The sequence below is a fragment of the Mauremys mutica genome, chromosome 6 (genome assembly GCF_020497125.1).
Source record: "Mauremys mutica isolate MM-2020 ecotype Southern chromosome 6, ASM2049712v1, whole genome shotgun sequence".
Lineage (NCBI taxonomy): Eukaryota > Metazoa > Chordata > Testudines > Geoemydidae > Mauremys > Mauremys mutica.
This window is the reverse complement of record NC_059077.1, coordinates 99,756,094-99,780,069: the sequence shown is the minus strand read 5'-3', so window position 1 is coordinate 99,780,069 and position 23,976 is coordinate 99,756,094. Positions and strand designations below refer to the sequence as shown.

Genomic DNA, 23,976 nt, shown 5'->3' with positions numbered 1-23,976 from the left:
ATAGAAGGACCAAAGTAAGAGGACCAAAACCAGTTTGACATAGATTGACTGACAGAGCATTTAGTGTAATTTCCATGTTCAGCCACTTGACATAACAGCAAGAAGAGTGATTTAGAAGAGCTAATTGCTATGCCTGCAGTAAATAGAAACACATGCCACATCTGTATTGTATCAGTATGTACGCTGGTTTCTCTAGGAATATCATGCACCATCTCTTTCCCAGCCCCCCGCCCCCAGTTACCAGATTATTAGAAAATAAAAACAGATGGAAAACTTTTTGGGAAGGAGATTCAGGTTTTTAGCATACTAATCTTGACCAAGTCCCTTTTAAAATATGAAGCTTTTTCATGTATTTAAGCTTTTGATAGGTATATTTAAGTTTTTTAGTATATCTTGATTGAGAAATTAAAAATGCAACTTACCTTCTTTTTATAGAATACTGTAAAGTAAATGTTTCCTGAGTTGAACTCAGAATTCAGTTAAACTGGGCTAGAGATACTTTTGGTAGTACACATACATACAAAAGGGAATGTTGGTCTCAAAATCTAGGCACCTGCCCAGAGCACTATAGCTACTAGTGTATTAGCTCTGCATTTTGGAAATCTGTTTAAGTTCTCTAGGAAGTCTTCCTTTACCATGTGTTGCAGCTAGCACAGTGACAACTTCTTAAGAGAATCTACCTCAGAATGATGATTTTTTTTTTTTTAAATGAAGGATGAGGAAATTTGAGTGGACTCATGTCCCCAGTTTGGAACTGAAATGCTTGTAACTGTATCTGGGTTAGGCAACATAGCTGCAGAACAAATATTACATGAACAGTTCTAGTCTTTAGTTCAATGGGACTAATGCACATGTATAACTTTTTACTAATATGAGAATTTTGTAGGCTCAAGCCTTCTGTGGTAGTTCTGGTTAGTAATTGTTTGCATATACAAGGAAACACAGTTCAGTTGGCTAGACTTTCTTTCAAGACAATGGTATAAAGTAAACTTTAGAGCTAACTGGTCCCTACCAATAACTGAACACAATTTTTATATCTTAAATTCAGATCTTATCTCCAATGGGTATCTTCCCTCCGAACGGGAATTCTTCAACACTGGGCAGGGGTGAAAGTGAGCTGGTACTGGCCAGTACTCAGTACCGGTAAGAACCTGCATTGGCCCATACCCAGCCTGTCGGCAGCCCTGTTGGACGGGCCGGATCCGGCCTGTGGGCCATAGTTTGCCCACCCCTGGACTAGATGATCAGAGAGGTCCTTTGTGGCCTTATAATTCATTATGACTTTAAAATGGCTGGGATGCAAGGCCCTTCATTTTCAGTTTTTATTTTGTTTATAATTTCCTGTGAATTCATCTGTGTCTATTACCAAAATTAAAACTGTGAAAAACCACTGCAAAACATTTACTTTATAGCTTTCTGGGTTAATATTGATGGTCTGCAGGACAGCAGAAAAAACAATAAATAGAGAAAAGAACTGAAAGTGAAAGCAGTTTAATGCAGTGGTTTATTTCATGAACTGTACATTAACAGTACATACACACACGTATATTTGTGCATTTATCTTCCACTACACTGCCATACTTTGACAGCCTTGTTTTTATACTTAGGCCTGGTCTACACTACGCGTTTATACTGAATTTAGCAGCATTAAACTGATTTTACGCTGCACCCATCCACACAATGAAGCCCTTTATATCGATACAAAGGGCTCTTAAAACCGATATATGTACTCCTCCCCGGCGAGGGGAGTAGCGCTCAAATTGATATTGCCATGTCGGATTAGGGTTAGTGTGGCTGCAATTCGACGGTATTGGCCTCCGGGAGCTATCCCACAGTGCACCATTGTGACCGCTCTGGAAAGCCATCTGAACTCGGATGCACTGGCCAGGTAGACAGGAAAAGCCCCGCAAACTTTTGAATTTCATTTCCTGTTTGGCCAGCGTGGAGCGCTCACCAGCACAGGTGACCACGCAGAGCTCATCAAAACAGGTAACAATGCAGTCTCCTGAGAATCGAAAAAGAGCCCCAGCATGGACTGCGCGGAAGGTTCTGGACCTGATCGCTGTATGGGGAGAGGATTCCGTGCTAACAGAACTCTGTTCCAAAAGACGAAATGAAAAAACATTTGAAAAAATTTCCAAGGCCATGATGCAGAGAGGCCACACCAGGGACTCAGTACAGTGCCGTGTGAAAGTTAAGGAGCTCAGACAAGCCTACCAGAAAACCAAAGAAGCAAATGGAAAGTCTGGGGCAGGGCCAAAAACATGCCGCTTCTATGCTGAGCTGCATGCAATTCTAGGGGGTCTGCCACCAGTACCCCACCCCTGTCCGTGGATTCCGAGGTGGGGGTGGTAATCGCAGCCGTGGCTGAGGATTCTGCGGACGGGGAAGATGAGGAGGAAGAGGAGGACAAGCTTGTAGAGAGCACACAGCACTCCGTTCTCCCCAACAGCCAGGAGCTTTTTCTCACCGTGATGGAATTACCCTCCCAAGCAACTATCCCAGACAATGAAGCCATGGAAGGGACCTCTGGTGAGTGTACCTTGTAAATATAAGACATGGTTTAAAACAAGCGTTTTTTAATGATTAATTTGCCCTGAGGACTTGGGATGCATTCACGGCCAGTACAGTTACTGGAAAAGTCTGTTAACATGTCTGGGATGGAGCGGAAATCCTCCAGGGACATCTCCATGAAGCTCTCCTGGAGGTACTCCAAAAGCCTTTGCAGAAGGTTTCTGGGCAGCGCTGCTTTATTCCGTCCTCCATGGTAGGACACTTGACCACGCCATGCATGTAGCAAGTAATCTGGAATCATTGCATGACAAAGCCTAGCTGCATATGGTCCCGGTGATTGCTGGCATTCAAGCAACATCCGTTCTTTATCTCGCTGGGTTATACTCAGGAGAGTGATATCGTTCATGGTAACCTGGTTGAAATTCAGGAATTTAAATAAGGGGACAGAGATGGCCATTCTTACTGGGCTGTTTGCCTGTGACTTAAAATAAATCCTTCCCTGCAGGTAGCCAAGCGGGGGGGAAAGGGGAGGGCGCGATTGGCACTGAGCTTTTCCACATTTGGCTAGCAGGGATCTTTCCTGCTACCAGCCACGCGGTTGGGGGGAGGGGGAAAGGGAGGTGTTTAGCAGTGATCTCCCATGATGCCAGCCACGGGGTGGTTTCTGCTGCTGCACGTTAACAGGAAGGAAGCAGCACTCAACGGTAACACCAAAGCTGCAGGCACTCAATATTAAGATGCAAAATGTGACCTTGTAGTGAAGACACATGTGCTATGTAAGGTGAATAGTGTTGTTCACCGTGAAAGAGTTTGACCGTTGTTCTCTAAAATGTATCTTTTTAAATACTTCTCTCTCTTCCCCCCCCCCTCACGCAGGTGCAAATTTTTCAAGCCTCCCTACTCCGTCCCAAAGGCTATCTCAGATAAGACGGCGGGGAAAAAAGACCCGAGAAGAAATGTTTTCGGAAATCATGGAAGTGACCCGCAATGAAAGAGCTCATCTGAATGAGTGGAAGGACGTGGTAGCAAAGTACAGGAAAGATGCCAGTGACCGTGAAGACAGGAGGGACGCTCGAGATGAGAGGTGGCAGCAGGAAGATCAGCGGTGGCGGGATGTAACTCTGGGGCTGCTGCGTGATCAAACTGACGTGCTCCGGCGTATGGTGGAGCTTCAGGAATGGCAGCAGGATCACAGAGTGCTGCTGCAGCCCCTGTATAACCACCCTCCCCCCTCAGCATGTTCCTTAGCCTCCTCACCCGCCAGACGAATAAGAACTCGTGGGGATAGGCTCCGTGCACCCGCCCACTCCACCCCAGTGGACAGCCCAACCAAAAGGCTCTCATTATTATGAAATGTTTTTAGTGGTCTTTTCCTTCCCTACTATTCTCCTCCCAAACCCCACCCGGGCTACCTTGTCAGTTCTCTCCCTCTTTTTATAATTAAGTAATAAAGAATACATGATTTTTAAGAGAGTGACTTTATTTCCATAGAAAGCAAGCTGTGATCGAAGGGGGGTGGGTGGCTTACAGGGAATGAGTCAATCAAGGGGGTGGGGGTCATCAAGGAGAAACAAACACAACAGTCACACTGTACCCTGACCAGTGATGAAACTGGTTTTCAAAGCTTCTCTAATGCACACCGCTTCCTGGTATGCTCTTCTAATCGCCCTGGTGTTTGGCTGTGCGTAATCAGCGGCCAGGTGATTTGCCTCAGCCTCCCACCCCCCCCCATAAAGGTCTCCCCTTACTCTCACAGAGATTGTGGAGCACACAGCAAGCAGCAATAACAATGGGGACATTGGTTTGGCTGAGGTCTGAGCAAGTCAGTAATGTGTGCCAGCGCGCCTTTAAACGGCCAAATGCACATTCTACCACCATTCTGCACTTGCTCAGCCTGTAGTTGAACAGCTCCTGACTACTGTCCAGGCTGCCTGTGTATGGCTTCATGAGCCATGGCATCCAGGGGTAGGATGGGTCCCCCAGGATAACGACAGGCATTTCAACATCCCCAACTGTGAGGTGGCAAAGTTTGCAGACAATATAAAGTTACTCAAGATAGTGAAGTCCAAAGCTGACTGTGAAGACTTGCAAAGGAATCACACAAAACTGGTTGTCTGGGCAACGAAATGGCAGATGGCATTTATCAACATTTAATTTCAAGTAATACACATTGCAAAACATAATCCCAATTATACATGCAAAATTATGGTGTCTAATTGAGCTGTTACCACTCAGAGATCTTGGAGTGATTGTGGATAGTTATCTGAAAATATCCATTCAACGTGGCATGGAAATCAAAAAAAGTAATAGAATGTTAGGCACCATTAGGAAAGGGATGGATAGATAAGACAGAAAATATCATACTGCCACTATATAAATCCATGGTACACCCATATCTTGAATACTGCATCCAGTTCTGATTGCCCCTTCTCAAAAACGATGTATTAGAATTAGAAAAAATACAGAGAAGGGCAACAAAAACAATTAGGCATATGAAACAGGCCCCATATTAGGGGAGCATGTAAAGACTGAGATTGTTCAGCTTAAAAAAAGAGATGACAGCAGGGACGGGGGGATATGATAGAGGTCTATAAAGCATGAGTGGTGTCGAGAAAGTGAAATAAGGAAACGTTATTTACCCCTTTACATAAAACAAGAACCAAGGGTCACCCAATTAAATTTAATAGATAGCAGGTTTAAAACTAGCATAAAGAAGTACTGCTTCATACAGTACAGGGGTCAACTTGTAGAACTCATTGCCAGGGGATGCTGTGAAGGCCAAAAGTATAATTGGGATAAAAAAAGAATGTGATAAGTTTCTGGAGGGTAGGTCCATCAGTGTCTATTAGCTAAGGTGGTCAGTGAAGCATGCGTTGGGTGTCTGTAAAGCTGGGAATGGACGACGGGATGGAATCACTTGATAATTGCCCTGTTCTGTTTGTTCCCTCTGAAGCATCTGGCTGTTGTCAAAGGACAGGATACTGGGCTAGATGGACCATTGGTCTGACCCAATATGGCCATTCTTGTGTGTACTACTAATTGCAGATTGATTGCCTTTGCTATGTTCTTTCTGCACCTTCAGCAAGCTTGCTATTCTCTCCCCCCCACTCCCCAGGGGTTCAGAAGGGTTAGATTGTTTGAACTTGCATTCCAAAGGGGCTTTGGTTTTGAAGTAGAGAAGAGAGGGAAAAAAGACTTATGAATAGACAAACTCACTCCTACATAGAAGTTCATAGCTCAAGACAGAGATAATTGTGCAGCAATTATTTGATGGGTGACACATCAGATATCTGAGTGTGTGTTCATATTTACAAAGCTATTACATCTTAGAGCAGCTGGTGGTGATTTCATTAAGAGTTATTACCTTACAGTCTCTTTAGAGAAGTTCTGTTGCTTTAAGTATTTGCTTGAATAGGATTTTTATTAGGAAGATAAATCCTTCAAGAGCTGCTACTTAATGCTCGCTGTTCCTCGACCATCAGTTATGGCGTTCAGACTTCTGGAAAGTGAAAAGAACTGTATTGAGATAACTTAGAACTCAGGGAACACTTTTATGAGTTTTTCAATGTTGTGCTGACACATGAGGTCTATGTGCCAATTTTTTTCCCAGCTGAATCCTATTCTGTGACTGAATTTTGCTTGCAGCATGTTACATTGAAACAGAATATGACCTTGACTAAGGTGAAAATATCTAATCTTAGTGATAGAAATGTATTCTTCATTTGTTAACCAGTTGCTACGGTATTGCTAACCCTAAATGTTAGAAATCATCAGACCTTAAGAAAAAAAAGAAAAAGAAAAATTGGGTTTCTCCTTCACGTAGTGTTTTTGTGGGTGCTCCACTTTAAGTGAGCATGAGTCCCTGAGCCTTTGATCAGAAGTTTTTGGTAACAGTGCCCATTCTGCCCACACATGCACCCAACACGTCCTTCTGCCCCATACTGAGGTGTTATAAGGCTGTGTGGGGGAACCCCCTCAGTTCCTTCTCAACTGCCTTTGGCCAGAGACAGTGTCTGTTTGCTATATTCCTGTTTTCCCCCTTTTATTAGTGTTTTAGCTTTGTAGTTGGTTCTTGGTAATGGTGGGTTTAGTACCTTATAGTTGAAATGTTTGTTCCCCCTTTCTTTTCTTAAATATGCCCATACATTCACAAGCACACACTTGTTTTTCTTTTTCCCCTGTTGAGGGGCTTGAACAACTTTATTCTGCTGAGGATGCTGAGCTCCCTGGGATTTAAAAGATACCTCACTTGGCTAAGAGAGTGAGATTTTCCTAAGAAAAAATCTGCAACTACCTTGACTGCTTCATCCCATCCTTCAGCATCATCCAAATGCCAGTTCTGATGGTTTGGTTGAGATTCCAGACCCCCCAATGACCAGGTTTTATCAGCTTCACATTGCATTTTGAACATCCCCCTTTCTCTCACCAAGCATGGCAGGCTATAACATCAGACAAATGAGTACTGGCTGCCATTACTTTGCATTATACTATCAAATTTAACACCATCCTGCCCTTCCAACCTCCTTCCCTGTTCTTCAGGGACCCCTCTCATGAGCAATTGCTGAAACAAGAGATCTCAGCGCTCTTAAGTCTAGAAGCCATTGAGCCAGTCCCACTTCAACACAGGTGAAAAGGTTCTATTCAAGATATTTTCTGATAACAATGAGAAAACATGGGTTGGAGGCCGATACCGGATCTCAGACAATTGAACAAGCATGTCAGATGCCTGAAATACACGATGTCCCTAGCAACTATAATTTACTCCCTGGAATTAGGGAACTGGGTTTGTGACCCTTGACCTCAAAGATGCCTACCTCCACATAGTGATTCCTTCTCACAAAAGATTTCTTCATTTCACTTTCAATCACTATCATAACAGGTATTGAGTTCCTACCCTTCAGCCTGTCATCTGCTTCAAGTGTTCTAAAAAATCATGGAAGTCAGAGCTGCCTACCTCCTTCATCTAGGAATAACTGTCTTTGACTGGCCCCCTCCAGGATCAGTCATGTCAGGGGGTATGGGCAGCTGTTCATACAACAGCTTCACTATTCCGATGTCTAGGCCTGCAGATAAATCTGAAGAAATTGATCTTGATCCCTACACAATGAATTATTTATAGGAGCACTTTTGGATTTGATAATGGGCAGAACTTGTCTTCCTCTTGACAGGTTCCTTGCTTTAAAGAACCTTATACAAAGAGTGCAGTTCAGCCCTCAGGTTCCAGCAAGGACATGTCTGCAACTGCTGGGACACATGGCAGCTTGTGTTTTTGTGACCCAAAGCACCAGATTTTATCTTCAGTGTCTCCATGGATGGCTTTGGACTGTTTATATACCCAGCAAACAGTCGCAGCAAGCTCAGTTGGGTCACTTATCTTGTGGATGAATCCATCCAAATATTGTGCTGGAATTCTGTTAGACCAGAATCCCCCTATAATGACATTAGCATCAGATTAGGGCTGTCAGTCACTGTTAGCTCAAGTGATTAAACACAACATAAATTAACTAGCTTAAAAAATGAGTCTTGATTAATTCCAGCTTTAATCACACTGTTAAACAATAATAGAATAGCAATTTAAATTTATAAATATTTTTGGATGTTCAGTATTTTTGAAAATATATAATAATTTAAGTTACAACACAATACAAAGTGTACATACAAATGTTTAGATATCTGGCACATAAATACCTTGCAATGCCAGTTACAAGAGTGCTATGTGAATGCCTGTTTTCAGTTTCAGGTGACATTGTAAATAAGAAGCGGGCAGCATTATCTCCTGAAAATGTAAACAAACTTTTTTGTCTAGTGATTGGCTGAACAAGAAGTATAACTTAGTGGATTGTAGGTTCTAAAGTTTTGCATTTATTTTTTACACATAGCTGCACTCAAAAACAATCTACCTTTGTAAGTTCCACTTTCATGATAGATAAGTACTGTAGTGCAGTCTCTGAGGTGAATAGAAAAATACTATTTCATTTGTTTATCTTTGTGCAAATATTTAATAAATATATTAAAAATATTTAATAAAAAGTTAGCACTGTATGTAATTTAAACCAGTATACTTGAAAATGCAGAAAAACATCCAACAATATTTAAATACCATTCTATTCTTGTTTAACAGTGCAATTAAAATTGTGGTTAATCCCAATTAATTTTTTTAATTGTTTGAGAGCCCTACATCAGACCCTTCCCTCTTAGGATGGGGAGCACATTTGTGTCCTCTCACAATCCCAGCAAATGGTCACAACAGGAGAGTGCTTGCACATCAGTCTGTTGGAATTAAGGATGATCAGAAATGCTTACCTCCACTTTCTTGCCCTACTGAAAAACATTCCATCAAGATCATGACAGACAACGCAGCATGCGTGTACTATATCAGTCATCAGGGCAGAGCACATTTCCCCTTCACTCTGCTACTCACTGTGGCCAATGGGAGCTACGGGGGCCACACCTGTGGGCGGGGGCAGCACCCAGAGCCACCTGGCCATGCCTCCGCCTAGGAGCTGGAGGGACATGCTGGCTGCTTCCCAGGAGCTGCCTGAGGTAAGCGCCGCCCAGAGCCCGCATCCCTCACCCCCTTCCGCGCCCCAACCTCCTGCTCCAGCCCTGAGCCCCTTTCTACACCCAAACTACCTCCCAGAGCCCGCACTCCAACCTTCTGCCCCAGCCCTGAGCCTCCACACACAGTCCGACCCCTTCGGCCCTAGTCCAGAACACACTCTGAACACCTCGGCCCCACCCCAGAGCCTGCACCCCCAGCTGGAGCCTGCACCCCATGCCTTGCTCCAGCCCAATGAAAATGAGCGAGTGAGGGTGGGGTCAGTGAAATACTTCATTCCCTAAAGTTTCTGACTAGCTCTGTTGATCACATGACTCGAGGACCTACAGCTTTAAGAACACCAAATATTGTGAGATTTGCCATACAATTGTTAGAGTTGGGAACATTGTTGCTCTGTAGCAAACATTTCTCACTTTGTCCTTCCCTGCTTTCTGTCCTCTGAAAGTAGACTTAATACAGATTTTTAACTGTTGCTCACATCGAGATGTGAAATTTAATTGTCTGAACATGTAGCATATAGCAGAAGGTTTGGTAATGTGGAACTGTTGGTTTTTTTAACCAAAAGTATGAATGTATAAAGTAAAGACTTAAGCCAGTACACGCAAACAATGCTGCCCCATATATTGTTTTTCTTGTATTGGTCTATATGTGTCTGATTATATAGAGGAACACTCTGCTTGGGGATATCCATTTTAAAGGGCGTGTGTGTGCAGGGGGTTAATCCAAAGAGGCAGAGTTCCAATGTGTTTGCTTGTTACAGTTGTACTCATACTTGTGTGTGCTGGTAGAGTCCTGAAGTATATTCTTTCATAGTTATGGATCAGTTGCTCTAAACTCTTCTAAAAACATTTTACTTCAGTTATAAAACTCTACTCAATTTACCATAATTTGTCTCACTTTGCAGCCTTTGCTCTTAAGAGTTGCAGGATAAGGATAGCCAGTTTTTTTACTAGGACTAAGGTGCACTGGTAAAACTGATGTACCTTGTAAATGGATTGTCTGGCTAAGCCAGTACTACTAGCTTCTCAAAGCACTGAAAATAAAAGATCTAGTAGTCACTTAAAATGTGGTCATCTTTGTAAAATGCTAAACTGTGAAGATATAAAAATGCTAATATATATTTATCTATCTATCCCAACATCCTGTATCTGATGTCTCCCTAATGTACCGCAGATGAATCAGGTGTGTCCTGTTCTGTTTAATGTTGGTGGTGTTTATTTCTTCCTATTGGCATGAGATCATAGCAGAGTAGTATCTCGTTTTTAATGTTGAAGATCTAAAAATTACTCTAGCCATGTTGGGCAGGGGATGGAGAGTGGGAGAAGAGCATTCCTTTTTTTTCAGATGCTTGTATGTAGATTGAACTTGATGAGCAATACAAAACTACTGCCATAAAGCATTTTATTGTCTTTGTGCTGACTTACATGTGGTAACATGCACAAAGAAATAAAAAGTTGCTGTGTGTTACAGAGAAACTTACACAGCAAATATAGAGAGGATCGTTTTTGGGAAACAATTCTACATTTACCTAGTGATGGCTAGAAACTACTCTGCTTGACCATGGTACACTTTTTTATTAGGGCTGTCTATTTAACTGTGGTTAACTCAAAAAAGTTAATCACGATTTAAAAATTTAATTGCGATAATCACATTTTTAATTGCACTGTTAAACAATAGAATACCAATTAAAATTTATTAAATTTTGGATGTTTTTCTACTTTTTCAAATACTGTATATTGATTTCAGTTACAACAGAAAATACAAAGTGCACACTGCTCACGTTATATTATTTTTATTACAAATATTCACATTGTAAAAATGATAAACAAAAGAAACAATATTTTTCAATTCACCTCATACAAGTACTGTATTGCACTTTCACAAAAAAGATTGCAACTTATACATGTAGATTTTTTTTTTTTTGGTTATATAACTGCACTCAAAAAGAAAACAAGGGAAAACTTGAGAACCTACAAATCTACTCAGTCCTACTTTTTGTTCAGCCAATCGCTCAGACACAAACAAGTTTGTTGACATTTACAGGAGATAGTGCTGCCCACTTCTTATTTAAAATGTCACCTGAAAGTGAGAACAGGCGTTCTCATGGCATTGTTGTAGCTGGTGTCACAAGATATTTACATGCCAGATGCGCTAAAGATACGCATGCCCCTTCATGCTTCGGCCACCATTCCAGAGGACGTGCGTCCATGCTGATGACTCTCGTTTTAAAAAAAAAAAAGTGTTAATTAAATTTGTGACTGAACTCCTTGGGGGAGAATTTTGTCTCCAGTTCTATTTTACGTGCATTTTGCCATATATTTCATGTTGTAGCAGTCTCAGATGATGATCCAGCATGTGTTGTTCATTTTAAGAACACTTTCACTGCAGATTTGACAAAATGCAAAGCAGGTAACAATGTGAGATTTCTAAAAATAGCTACAACGCTCAACCCAAGGTTTAAGACTCTTAAGTGCCTTCCAAAATCTGGGATATGAGGTGTGGAGCTTGCTTTCAGAAGTCTTAAAAGAACAATACTCCGATGTGGAAACTACAGAACCCGAACCACCAAAAAAGAAAATCAGCCTTCTGCTGGTGGTATCTGACTTAAATGATGAAAATGAACATGCGTCGGTCTGTACTGCTTTGGATTGTTATTGAGCAGAACCCATCATCAGTATGGATGCATGTCTTCTGGAATGGTAGTTGAAGCATGAAGGGACCTATGAATCTTTAGCACATCTGACATGTAAATATCTTGCAACGCTGGCTACAACAGTACCATGAGAATGCCTATTCTCACTTTCATGTGACATTGTAAACAAGAAGCGGGCAGCATTATCTCCGCAAATGTAAACAAACTTGTTTGTACGTAATTCTACGTTTGTAAGTTCAACTTTCATGATAAAGAGATTGCACTACAGTACTTACATTAGGTGAATTGAAAAATATTATATTTTTTTACAGTGCAAATACTTGTAATCAAAAATAAATATAAAGCGAGCACTGTACACTTTATATTCTGTGTTGTAATTGAAATCAATATATTTGAAAATGTAGAAAACATCAAAAAATATTTAAATAAATGGCATTCTGTTATTAACAGTGCGATTAATCATGATTGGTTTTTATTAATCGCGATTAAAGAAACCAATCGCTTGACAGCCCTGCTTTTTATATAGAATACTTAATTAACTTTGCTAATCAACATATTTCAGGGGCAAAATGGAGTCCCTCTAACTATGTTAACAACTGAAAAATCATGAGATTCTTCTATTTAAAGAAATACCATATATGTAACTGACTTGGGTGCAGATCCTGTTTAAGCTAGCTCATTGTTGCAATTTCCCTACTACCCTGCCTCAGTCCAGGGAATGTCTCTAACTCTAGGTTTGGGTAGTTCAGAATATATCCATGGCAGGATATACATAATTAACTTTCTATTTCTACTGAATTTTCTCTCATGAGTCTAGGCATTTGCACACAGTAATGTTGCCAGAAACTCTCAGCTGTAATACTGTAGCTGTAACTAGCAAGCAAGCCTCTGAGTTCTCTTGTTCTTGTCTTTCCTTTTTCTGAGGGTGCAGTGTGTGGACAGATAGGCAGGCTGACTAGGTTTGCCACACAATGACTGGCCACTGCATCTCATTACTGGTGTACAACACCCACCTGATTGCCCTGAGCCTCCTACCATTTCATATTCCCCACCTTTTCTGTTCTCTTTTTGGACATGCTCTTATGATGTAAACCGATGTACTCTTGATTAGATTAAAACCACCAAATTAATATAATTTGTGACCTTACACAAATTGAATCCATATCTCGAGGGACAAATAGCTATTCTAGGTTTTCCATAGATTTGCAGCCAAGAGTCTTCCAGAACTCTAGTAGGTAAAGGTGACCTGCTAGGCCTTGTCTACACTTGTGTGGATTTCAGCCAGTGGTGTAGCAGTACTACTGCAAAAGCCTAACACAAACGAGCAAAGCTAAGAGGAAATTTGCACTGTTGTGCAACTACATCCTAGTACCCTGTACTGACAATTGCAGCATAAATTATCATCATGGTTTTCATTTAATAGGGGAAACAAAAATAGGAATGTCTTTCTTCAGGATCTCTTGGCTATGAACTCTGTAACTGGGTGTGACTCCTGTAGAGATGTTTGAGAACACTTAAGCGGTACCTTACAAGTTTGAGAGAGACTTTGTGGGACTATCTCAGGCTTCTGGAGGATGGAGGCTCTTGTGTTTAAAGACTTTAGAAAGTTGGGCCATACCGTGTTAGAAGTCTTGGATAGTAACAATTACAAAAAAAATTGTGCAGACTCAGCCATTAAGAGTACAGGGCTGCTACAGAGTTACAAAAGCATCACCCTTATGCTTGTTTCACACTTGTTCAATTCCCTGCACTCTGGTTTGTGGGTGTATGACTACTATAATTATATAAATAATAAACAATATAGGATGTTCAAAGAATCCTTGTACTCTGGTGAATGGTTACCAGTGACCAGAGTGTAGGGATTTGAATAATGTGCAAATTTCTCTGCTTCAATAGGCTACTTGCTCAGAATTCTGAAACTAGTTGCCAACAACAACTTATGCCACCTGACCATCTCTCCTTCTGTCAGATGAAGTAGGGAAACTCAAAAATGTACCCGAAAGAGAAGAAAACAGTGCCCCTGAAAGCAAAGAAAATTGTCTGTAAAATTGTAAAAAAGAGGAAAATAATTTAAAACTTGACTTCATTTGGAGTAGGATTGGACCTGAAGGAGGAGAGCAAGTCGCATGAAGGTGGATGGATGCTTCACCTTGCACCAACAGGTCTAGTGTCCCTGCAATCACTGTCAGACTTGGGGATGATAAATGTGAGAATTTGTATTTGACTTCTATTGTCTGTCTGACATCATGTTAACAATACTTTTTAATTTGAATGTTTTTTGTGTCCTGGGGAGTGCTAAGATGTTTGACCTGTTCTTGCTTAATTATTATTGCACTTCTATTTTATCCTGCAGTGTGGCTAAGCCTAAAATGCAAATGAGCAAATAAGTGTGCCTCATCTGTGCCATAACAGATACTGTGAAGCTGATGTAAATGTCTGAATCTTTGGCTTTGTATTGTGCTGCAACATCAGACATGTCCTGTGTGAATGATTGTGTTTTAAAGGGGTTGTTATACTGTCTACTCTGTTCTCCCCTCTCCCCCCGGCTGCCTGACTACATTCCTTGTATCTGTATATGAGGTAGTGGGTAGATGGGTGTCTGGGGGGATCTTGGATTTAAGCCCTATGGTGCCATCAACAGACGGAACAGTGTCTGTCTGCTTCCCCACGCAGTTAGCTTTGTATTACTTGTGGTTGTGAAGAAGAGGACTTGAATGGCCTTAGAGCTGAAAGTGTCACTGAAATTGCAAACAGACTTCATAAGAACTTTATTAACCCTGAGAATGAAGAGGGCTTTTTTTCCTATGTGAAGAATTTCAGTTTCCGTGGCTGTCCCTGTATTTCTCCCAACACACCTGAATCCTCCAATCTCTCTTGGGTATCCAGGAATCTCCCTAGTGGTGGACTTTCTAATGTGTGCAGCAGAAGTCCAGCTTCTGCACTCGTTTAGGGCTGAAGCTTGGGTACAGCTGACTGGGCCTAGGAGTTCTGCTGGAGCAATGGTATGGCTTTGGTAGGATTGTGGGGCTCCCACAAGTGCATGATATGGTGATGGGTAGTAAGTTAGTTACAAAAAGTCTCCTCTTGTTTATGAGAAAAACTAGGAATTTCTTAAGATCTGACACGCTAATAATTCAATGGACCCAGGATTTTTAAATGCAGGCTAGCAGCTCGTTTTCTCACCGTTATGAAATTGCACTTCATTATTCCAAAAGAGAGATGTGTTCATCCTATGCTGCAGGACAATAGGTTATTCCAGGCCTGGAATGTGCAGCTGAGTGGTGACAGATGCTGATGGAATATGACGATGGATACACAGTTGTGTAAAATCAATTCCAGATGTTCAAATTGCTAGGCAAAGGCATGAAGGCTGCAGTGTTATTTCTCAACTCTGAAATAAAATGAAATGTGCAAAAGATACTGTAGTAAGCACATAACTTGTATTGCTTTCTTTGTGCATAGCAACGTGACACTGAAGCTGAATGTGTAAAAGGGAACAATACAGCTTTTTAATGTATGTCTGTGGATTAGCCTTAAGGACACGAGCAACGAAGAATATACATTTTAACTGGAGTAGATGCATTGTAGGTACCTGAATGAATTGATGACCCTGGGAGGATTTAAGGGTGGGCAAAGTTGTCAAATGCCAACTGAGCCCTCTTTCTTTGTGTCCTTCCAACTCCTAACCAGAGGAATTCTTAAAGTATGTACTATCAAGTTTCTTAGTTCATTTGTTCATCGATCTTTATACCCAAACTCACCTCTTGATGACATAACTAGAAACTCCAATATGTACAATATTGTATTTCACTGAGTAGTATGAACCTTTAAGACATTTAATCCTGGGGGTTGCCCTACATCTTTCATGTAATTTTTGGGATTATATACTGAAATGCTTGATTTACTAAACTTAATTTTAAAACTCTCTTGTTTCTGTAATCTTAGCTCTTGTGAAGAAGATAACATTAGAAAAATCATGTGAAAGTTGTCAACTTGTTCACTTTTTTTTTCTTTTTCAGGAAGTACAGAGACAACCATGATAGAAGACAAAGGTCCAAGAGTGGCCGACTACTTTGTAGTGGCCGGACTCACTGATACGTCGACCTCTCTGGACCAAGAAGTAAACCGCTTTGAAACAAAGTCAGCTGGTCCAAAGGCTCCAATTACAGACCTAGCTGTCATCATCAAGTCAGCTGGTGAAACGGTGCCAGAGGGTTACACCTGTGTTGAAGCCACCCCCACAGCCCTTCAAGCCAACTTGAACTATGGGAGTCTTAAAAGTCCAGAGCTTTTTCTTTGCTACAAGAGGGGCCGGGACAAACCACCACTTACTGATGTTGGGTGAGAGTCCTTTAATTATTTGTTTGTTCATCGTATGTGACATTTTTTAGAAAGAGAATAAGAATTTGATTGTTACTAAAGCAAGGATTTGTGAAAAAAGAGAGCATGTATTTTTATTTACATAATGATGATGCTGACTTTAATAACCTGGTCAGATCTGTCACTTAACTCTGAAGTAAGTGTGTGCAAGTGTGTGAGAGAGACTTGTTCCCTTTTTTGAAATGCAATGCAAGAGACAAGTGACATTCTTCTTAGATAATATTTGTCAAAATGACCAAGGGGAATATGTCTAAATCAGTAATGATATACGTAGACTGGGACTACATTGTGATGAGTTGAGACATAAAAGTGGATACATGAGATTCTATTTTGGGACATAGGAATTGTAGAGCAGTCCAGAGGGAAGATTGTGGAAAGTGGTGAATATATAGCTCACAACATAAGGAAACCATAAACAGAAAACACTATAGTATACGCTATACTGGAAGATGGTGATTTTTAGAAGACTTAATGAACATGTGGGAATAAGAGCACACAAATTATGAAAGTAACCACCTTTAATATCTTAGTGGAGTAGAATGATTGGTAGGGCTTGAACCAGAGTCCTTAGGGTTATCCGGTATCTAGGTACTTACGTGGCCTCATCACTGTACTGTCCTATGATTACCTGTGAGGTTGTAGAGTGGTAGCTGTGTTAGTCTGTATCAGCAAAAAGAATGAGGAGTACTTGTGGCACCTTAGAGACTAACACACTTATTGTAGCATAACCTTTCATGAGCTAAAACTCACTTCATCGGATGCATGCAGTGGAAAATACAGTAGGAAGATGTGTATATATACACAGAGAACATGAAAAAATGGGTGTTGTCATACCAACTCTAATGAGACTAATCAATTAAGGTGGGCTATTATCAGGAGGAGGAAAAAAAACTTTTGTAGTGATCATCAGGATTGCCCATTTCAAACAGTTGACAAGATGCGAGTAACAGTAGGGGAAAATTAGCAAGGGAAAATAGTTTTTACTTTGTGTAATGAGCCATCTGCTCCCAGTCTTTATTCAAGCCTAATTTAATGGTGTCCAATTGGCAAATTAATTCCAATTCTGCAGTTTCTCATTGGAGTCTGTTTTTGAAGTTTTTTTGGTTGGAGAATTGCAACTTTTAGGTCTGTAACTGAGTGATCAGGGAGGTTGAAGTGTTCTCTGACTGGTTTTTGAATGTTATAATTCTTGATGTCTGATTTGTGTCCATTTATTCTTTTGTGTAGAGACTGTCTGGTTTGGCCAATGTACGTGGCAGAGGGGCATTGCTGGCACATGATGACATATATCACATTGATAGATGTGCAGGTGAACGAGCCTCTGATGGTGTGACTGATGTGATTAGGTCCTATGATGGTGTCCCTTGAATAGATATGTGGACAGAGTTGGCATTGGGCTTTGTTGCAAGGATAGGTTCCTGGGTTAGTGTTTTTGTTGTGTGGTGTGCGATATATGCCATCATGTGCCAGCAGTGCCCCTCTGCCATGTACATTGGAGGAGGAATGAAACTAGAGTGAGCCCTGGGTCTACTGTACTAGAATATGGTAAAACACAGTGCTGTAGTCCATGTATTATTTTAAATTGTTCCTAGTATTTTTAGATCAATTATTTTTACAGATTTTCTTGATTGTGGAAAAGCAGTACTTTTTCCTCTAAGTGCTGTTGACTGATACATTGTGACATATGTCTTAAATCTAGTAGATTTGATGACCAAATATATGCCTATGACATGAACTGAATCTGGTGAACAGAGACATTCTAAGTCACTTGAGAAGGAGACACTTATCCTGAAGAAATGGATGGCTACATTCCAAGTAAAACTCCTGATCTAAATCCTATTGAAGTCAGCGGAAAGTGCTCCCGTTGATTTAGGTAGTGGAGCAAGTCCAAAGTATGAGATCACTGAAATAGGGAACAGTTCTTATCCTTTGGAAAGGTCTATCTCCTAAATGTTGTACAAGAGTAAATGATATGCTCTGATTAGGGCCACACCTCTGCTGATAAATCTGAAAGGAGTTGTTGTGTGGAAGCTGAACTCAATAGAAGCAAACTTATCGCACACTGGTGAGAGAGGGCTTTGCTCACATATTGAAGGGTGACCTAAACCTGAAGTGCTGTGGATAACAGCTGCATGTCCCAAAGATCAAATTTTGATTCTGTAGTCTGGAATGTTACAAATACCTTTCTTCTAATTGTCTGCTTCTGGATTTCATTACTGTATGTGAAGCCAGGAACTGGTTTGGTTTTGTCACCTTGCTAGCCTAGTGAATTTCTTTTTTATGAGCCTGATGAGGTAGTTTTGGAGGCTGATTAAACATCCTGTCTTAAAAATGTTTGAAATAATTAATTCTGGGATCTTTAAGCATCTCTCTGGTAGCACTTGGAAATGTATGAAATTTATCCTGGGGATTGAGGGATGCAATATCCCCTTTTAGAAGATGAAGTCTAGTTGGAAACATGCTTCAAGAATAAACTTATTTTAATCTGTGATATTAAACACTTGTGAACTATAAATAGGCCTTACATTGAAACCTCTCTGAAACTCAAGTAGAAGGTAATATTTTATGCTAATATTAAAATTATGGGACTACCAATATTTTATTATGGTGGCAATGCTATATATTTTGCTGGGAATAGTTTGATTCCCCCCTCCTCCCATACATTTATTTCATCTTGTCATAAAAAAATGTCGTGAAGGATGCATTTTAGAAATACTCTCTTGAACACTCTTCTGTCCAAAATGTCTGAATTAAGATTGTCTGATACTTTTCCCCATTATAAGACCCTATTTTCAGTTTCTTATAACTTTGCTGGACGGACTTTGTTCAGTTAAAATTTTCCATGCCAGGTAAAAAGGAACACTTCACTTTTCAAGTAAGTCAAAAGTGAAGGTAATATGATACACGACATGCTGTCTGTATCCATTTTATATTGCATTCAGCACCATCTGCGCCCTTATGTACATAAAATTATTATTGTGCAACCCAAAGAAATAATCTCATAGTAAGGTGCACTAAGTCAGTCCATTAGTATCCATTTCAGTGGTGTAGGATCAAGATCAGGCCTTTAATGGACTAAAATTGCTTTTTGAAGTCCACTGTGCAACAGTCTTCTGTGGCTCAACTGACTGGTTTAGCCTGCTACATGCTGACATAATATGAAAACTGTATCATACTCTCGATTGACTTGATCTTTTTGCTCGAATGTAATACTCTAGGTACTAGGGTTTTTTTAATACACAGACACAAATGCATGATATGTTCTTAAGACTTCTTAGTGGTATGTCAGAGAAGTGATTGGCACAGGATATTTGGTGACAGTTATAATTGCAGGTACTCTATCCACTTACCAAAAAAGAACATAAGTGATTAGAAGCTAGGTGCCAGTGTTCTTGGAAACAAGAAAAAGAGAATTGTCAGCATATCTAAGTATGTTTAGTCAAGGGAAACAAAAGAAGCATGTTAAGATTTTAAAATATTGTTGAAAATTGTGTGAAAGTGGTAAGTATTACTGTATATACTCGTTCATAAGCCAAATATTTTTGGTAAAAAAGTGACACATCAAAGAGCGGGGGTCAGTTTATAAACGGGTCTACACCAAAATTTGGTGATTTTAAACTCTATGGAATCATTGAATTGAATGTCGAATACATTGTCATTTTGTTTACCTGCAGCGTCTGCAGGCATGGAGCCCCCTCAGCTCCCTGTGGCTGCGGTTCACTGTTCCCAGCCAATGGGAGCTGCGGGAAGTGGCGACCTATGCCTGCGGATGCTCCTGGTAAACAAAACATCCCGACCTGTCAGCGGCTTACCCTGATGGGCTGGGAGCCAAAGTTTGCTGACCCATTTATTGATGTCAAGACTGCAGCCTTTTAAAGTTGCAAAGGCTTTGTTTAGTGGACTAGATTGGCTTGAAGTGAATACTAAAAGAGCAGTGCTACAGATATGCATGACATTTGACCCATGCCTTTTACAAAATGCTACACCTTACCAGCCATTCAGAAAAACACAATGAATGATAGTACTATAGCACTGGTGTCAGTCCACTACTGTGTAATTTGATCTCTTCATGCATTTCTACCAAAGGACCTTGTAAGTCTCTAGCCAATATGAATATATAATGTGCAGAATCGATGGAATCTCTAATAAAATTTAAATAGTCTGTTATCATGCTGTCATGTTAGACATTCCAATCTACAGGGCTGCTTTGAAATAAAGAACAATAATAATTTGACAGTGATAAAGCAGGTGACATTCCTATATAAAGTCCTACAAAATCTGTAATAATAATAATAATAATCTATTTTCATACTAGTATTTAAAATGAACGGTGAAATGAAAAGAAAACGGTCTGCTTATCATGCTGCATTCAACTTAAAGTTGTTGAATATGCAGAAGCAAACAATTGTGCCACTGCTCATGAATTCTGTATCAATGAGAAGCAAGTAAGAGAATGGGGAAAAAATAAAACACTAAAAGACATGCCAAGAAGCAAGAAAAACTGTCTAACGAGATGCGCTTCATGTCCTGAGCTAGAGAAAGATCCTCAATAATTGAGTTGTTGAATATCGACAAAATGGGTACACTGTCACTAGAACTGGAATTCGTCTGCATGCTCTGCAAATGTTGAAAGATGACAAATACAAGTCAGTAAAGCCGTCAATGTTTGTCGCATCAGCGGGTGGTTGTACTCGCTTCATGAACCATCATGGTCTCTGTCTTCATCAGCCAACAAAGATAGCGCAAAAACTGCTGAGAGATCTGGAAGAAAAAAATCAAATCTTTCCAAAGATTTATTATGAAATATCGAAAGGGATATGCATTTGAACTGTCACAAATAGGAAATATGGATGAAACACTGACATTCGTTCTCCCAGTTAACAGAATGGTAAAGGTGTTGGTGAAAAAACAGTTTTAATTAAAACCACTGACCGTGAAAATAACCATTTTACAGTGGTTTTATCAGATTTGGAAAATGGATCAAAGATCCCTCCTGTTGTTTTTGTAAAAGAAAAATCTTGCCTAAAACCATGAAATTTCCTGCTGGTATCATTGTACATGCACATGAAAAGGGATGGACGGATGAAAGTGGGACTATTGAATGGGGCTGGAAAAAGTGTGGAATAAGAGACCAAGATGTGCTCAGGCATGGCGAAGTTGACAAAAAGTGGGAATCTGATTTCAGGCTTCATAAATCTGATCACCCAGTGGATCGAGGACGCGTGGGTGTCCATTCCCTTGGAAATGATAAAATCATTTTGGAAATGCCGTATCAGCAATGCACTCGACAGGTCAGAAGTTGATGCCATATTTGATGATGACACAACAGAGGCTGATGATGAGAAGGAATCTGAGTCTGAAGACGACACTGCCCACATCTACGATGACAATGCAAGTGCAGCTGTGACTGAAGCCGAGTTTAATGAACTGTTTGGTGAATCAGAGACTGATCCACATTTTGAAGGATTTTAAGACTTTTTAAAGTCTCATATTGTTCTAAGTTACTTGTTTTAAATATCCATTTACTGATTTTAAATATTGACTGTAATTTTGAAGGTGAATACATATTTGTTCAGTTATTATAAAAACAGGCTTTTCGTTAGATTACATTAAAATAATTCTAGCAAAACTTTTCAATTTCTTGTGATGCCAACTTTTAAAATATAGCAGGGGTCAGAAAACTTTGGCTCCCAGCCCATCAGGGTTTTGTTTACTTGGAGCATCTGCAGCCGGCACAGAGCCCCTCAGCTTCTAGTGGCCATGGTTTGCTGTTCCCAGCCAATGGGAGCTGAGGGAAGTGGCCCCACTTCCCGCAGCTCCCATTGGCTGGGGACGGCAAACTGTGGCCACTGGGAGCTGAGGGGCTCCATGCCTGTGAATGCTCCAGGTAAACAAAATGTCCAGGCCCACTAGCAGCTTACCCTAATGGGCCAGGAGCCAAAGTTTGCCAACCCCTGAAATATAGGTTCAGCTTATGAAAGGGTCATACAGTTTTTGCTATTTTTATCTATCCATTTGGGGGGGGGTCAGCTTATAAACTGGCTAATGAACGAGTATATACAGTATATGAGTAGTATGGAGGTCTGATTAGGCAGAACAATTGCTTTCTTTTGGATGGGGAAGATAAAATTTACATGTTGTATTACTATTTTAGAAATATGATTTGGTACAGTTTGAATTCTGCCTTTCTTGCCACTGTTCATATTCAAGCAACTTTTTCTCCATGCTGAGTATATTTAGAGTTTTCTACTCCTGGAAGTTAGCAGTTATCTCAGCATACTAAACAGAAAATGTAATCCTTTTAATTGGCTAGTGTTTGAGATTAAAATGCCAGAGAAACCATGAATCCAAACTTCAATTGGCCCACTTCTCTAAAAGCTGACCAAGCTAGCAAATTTCTGTCTTTTCTAATAGTCCCTTAAAAATAATTGAAATTAGCTTGGAATGAATTTTGGTAACATTTTAGTGCTTCCGAAAAGGAATAACTCCTAGCATAAGACATGTTTAGATATAGTGTGAGGAAACTTTGTGAAAGCTTCCTTTGACAGTGCAATGCCTCCACTCTTCCTTTAGTTAATTACCTAGGGCCAAACTTTCAGACTTGGTGTCTGAAAGTTACACACCTACTGCTGAAGACTTGCCACTCCCACTGAAGTCCCTTTTTAAAAAGTTTCTCTGCTTAGGCCAGTTGCCTGGTGTGTATTTTCACATCCCTCTCACCTCTTGCTATTGTGAGACTATGGTTAAGATGACTGTGAAATGTACACTTCTCACATGTCAGTTGTTGTTTACTATTGGTGTGCAAAGCTAATTGCAGTCCTAGAAAGACCACATGCATGTATCTGCACAAATAACATGATGTATCTGTGTGTAATGTTTGTATCTTTCTATTTGTTTCCCTTATCTGCAGAGTTCTATATGAAGGGAAGGAACGTGTAATTTTAGGCTGTGAGGTGATCCAAGCTACTCCCTATGGTCGTTGTGCCAATGTTAACAACAGTTCAGCTACTTCTCAACGAATCTTTATTACCTATCGAAGGGCTCCTCCAGTACGGCCTCAGAATTCCTTGGCTGTAACAGATATCTGTGTTATTGTTACCAGCAAAGGAGAAACGCCTCCCCATACGTTCTGCAAAGTTGATAAGAACTTAAATTGTGGCATGGTGAGAATAAATATGTCATTTTAAAACTTTAGACTTTTCTGAAACAAAAAGGAACAAAACAGGAAGGCTTTTGGCTCTTTTTAATGCTGTTATTAACGCGTTTATTCTACTTTGTCAATATGTTTTCATTCTCAGTATGACTTATGTTATGTTAGTTTTGTAGTTCTTGTTTCAGTTTTTCCTTAGACGCTTCTGCCAGGATTATCTCCATTAACTAACTAGTGATTTTTCTCAATTTGCATGTTGACACACCATTCCCCTTTAAAAGGAAAAGGGAAAAACAAACCTCCTTTAGTGGTACTTAAGGGCCAGTACAAAAAAGCACTGTAAACACGTTTCTTTACCTCTATTACTGATAACACTTTTTTATTTAAAAGTCAGAGAATCCAGTTCACTACTTATATTCCTTGCTTGGACTTTCCGTTGGACAGTACATCAATGAAATTAGTTTTACTTTTGTTTATAGTCTGCTTTGCCTTCAGTTTCTGAGCTGTAGAGTACACTTAAAATTTAGATCGACCTAGCTATGTTACTTGCAGTGTGAAAAACTCCTGAGAATTGTAGCTAAGCCACCTAAACCCTGGGTGTAGATCTGGCTAGGTCAACGCACTAGCTATGGCCACTCAGGGCAGTGAATTACCTACATTGATGGAGAAACCCTTTTCAGAAATGCCTATGCTACAACAGTGTGCTGCAGCTGTGCTGCT

The 23,976-nt window shown here is 40.3% G+C and overlaps 1 protein-coding gene across 2 annotated transcripts in view; it reads left to right on the top strand.

Annotated features, from left to right (window-relative positions):
• DENND4C (DENN domain containing 4C) overlaps positions 1–23,976 on the top strand; it is a 107,540-nt gene that overhangs the window by 18,693 nt on the left and 64,871 nt on the right. For both annotated transcript variants that reach the window (XM_045022263.1, XM_045022264.1), the window contains exons 2-3: positions 15,746–16,067; positions 23,017–23,269. In XM_045022263.1, the coding sequence (XP_044878198.1) occupies positions 15,763–16,067; positions 23,017–23,269 (558 nt within the window). In that variant the 5' untranslated portion in view covers positions 15,746–15,762. The remainder of the gene's footprint in view (positions 1–15,745; positions 16,068–23,016; positions 23,270–23,976) is intronic.